At 52.8% G+C, this 1,227-nt stretch overlaps 1 protein-coding gene across 1 annotated transcript in view; it reads left to right on the top strand.

Moving 5' to 3' along the window:
* Positions 1-1,227, top strand: part of LDLR (low density lipoprotein receptor) — a 43,968-nt gene that overhangs the window by 25,721 nt on the left and 17,020 nt on the right. The window contains exon 9 of the mRNA XM_011954953.1: positions 954-1,072. Coding sequence (XP_011810343.1) covers positions 954-1,072 — 119 coding nt within the window. The remainder of the gene's footprint in view (positions 1-953; positions 1,073-1,227) is intronic.

Genomic DNA, 1,227 nt, shown 5'->3' with positions numbered 1-1,227 from the left:
CCTGCCTCAGCCTCCCAAAGTGTTGAGATTACAGGCGGGAGCCACTGCGCCTGGCCCCCTTTTTATTTTTTATTTTTTGAGGCAGTCTTGCTCTGTCACCCAGGCTATATTGCAGCGGCAAGATCTTGGCTCACTGCAGACTCTCCCAGGTTCAATTGATTCTCCTGCCTGCCTCAACCTCCCAACTAATTGGGATTACAAGCATGCACCACCACACCTGGCTAATTTTTTGTATTTTCAGTAGAGACTGGGTTTCACCATGTTGGCTAGGCTGGTCTTGAATGCTTAGCCTCAAGTAATCCGCCCACCTCAGCCTCCCAAAGAGCGGGGATTACAGGTGTGAGCCACTGTGCCCAACCCAACCCTGGATCTCTTTTAAACAAGACAATGCTCACTGTTGCCACACAACAATGGGTGGGGTACATGTGGCCCACGCGAGTCATTGTGCGTGGCTTGTGTTCTTGTGTTTCTTCCTTTCTTTTTCTTTCGAGGTAGCGTCTCAGTCTGCCACCCAGGCTGGAGTACAGTGGTGTGATCATAGCTCACTGTAGCCTCAGCTTCCTGGGCTCAAGCAATCCTCTGATTTCAGCCTCCTGGGCCTGGCCAGCGTGGTGAAACCCCGCCTCTACTAAAAATACAAAAGTGTAGCCAGCTGTAGTGGTGCGTGCCTGAAATCCCAGCTACTCCGGAGGCTGAGGCAGGAGAATCGCTTGAACCTGGAAGGTGGCGGTCGCAGCAAGCCGAGATCGTGCCACAGAACTCCAGCCTGGGCGACAGAGACAGACTTTGTTTCAAAAAAACCCCAAACAAACCATATTTGGAGTTTGGGGTTCCCAGCAGGGCTATTTCCCAAGCCTGAGCCTGGCTGTTTCTGCTAGAATTTGTTGCACGTGTTGGCTGGGATCCTCCCCCCCACCCTCCAGCCTCACAGCTATTCTCTGCCCTCCCACCAGCTTCATGTACTGGACTGACTGGGGAACTCCTGCCAAGATCAAGAAAGGGGGCCTGAACGGTGTGGACATCTACTCGCTGGTGACCGAAAACATTCAGTGGCCCAATGGCATCACCCTAGGTATGTTCGCAGGACGGCTGTCCCAGCCAGGGCCGGGCACAGGCTGAAGGACGGACGGGGGTCGCCAGGTGGCTCTGGGACAAGCCCAAGCTGCTCCCTGAAGGTGTCCCTCTTTCTTTTCTTTGTTTTTTCTTTTTTTCTTTTTTTTTTTTTTT

This window comes from Colobus angolensis, unplaced genomic scaffold (genome assembly GCF_000951035.1).
Source record: "Colobus angolensis palliatus isolate OR3802 unplaced genomic scaffold, Cang.pa_1.0 Scaffold39, whole genome shotgun sequence".
NCBI classification, from domain to species: domain Eukaryota; kingdom Metazoa; phylum Chordata; class Mammalia; order Primates; family Cercopithecidae; genus Colobus; species Colobus angolensis.
The sequence above is the reverse complement of the archived record's forward strand: the minus strand, read 5'-3'. Positions and strand labels throughout refer to the sequence as shown.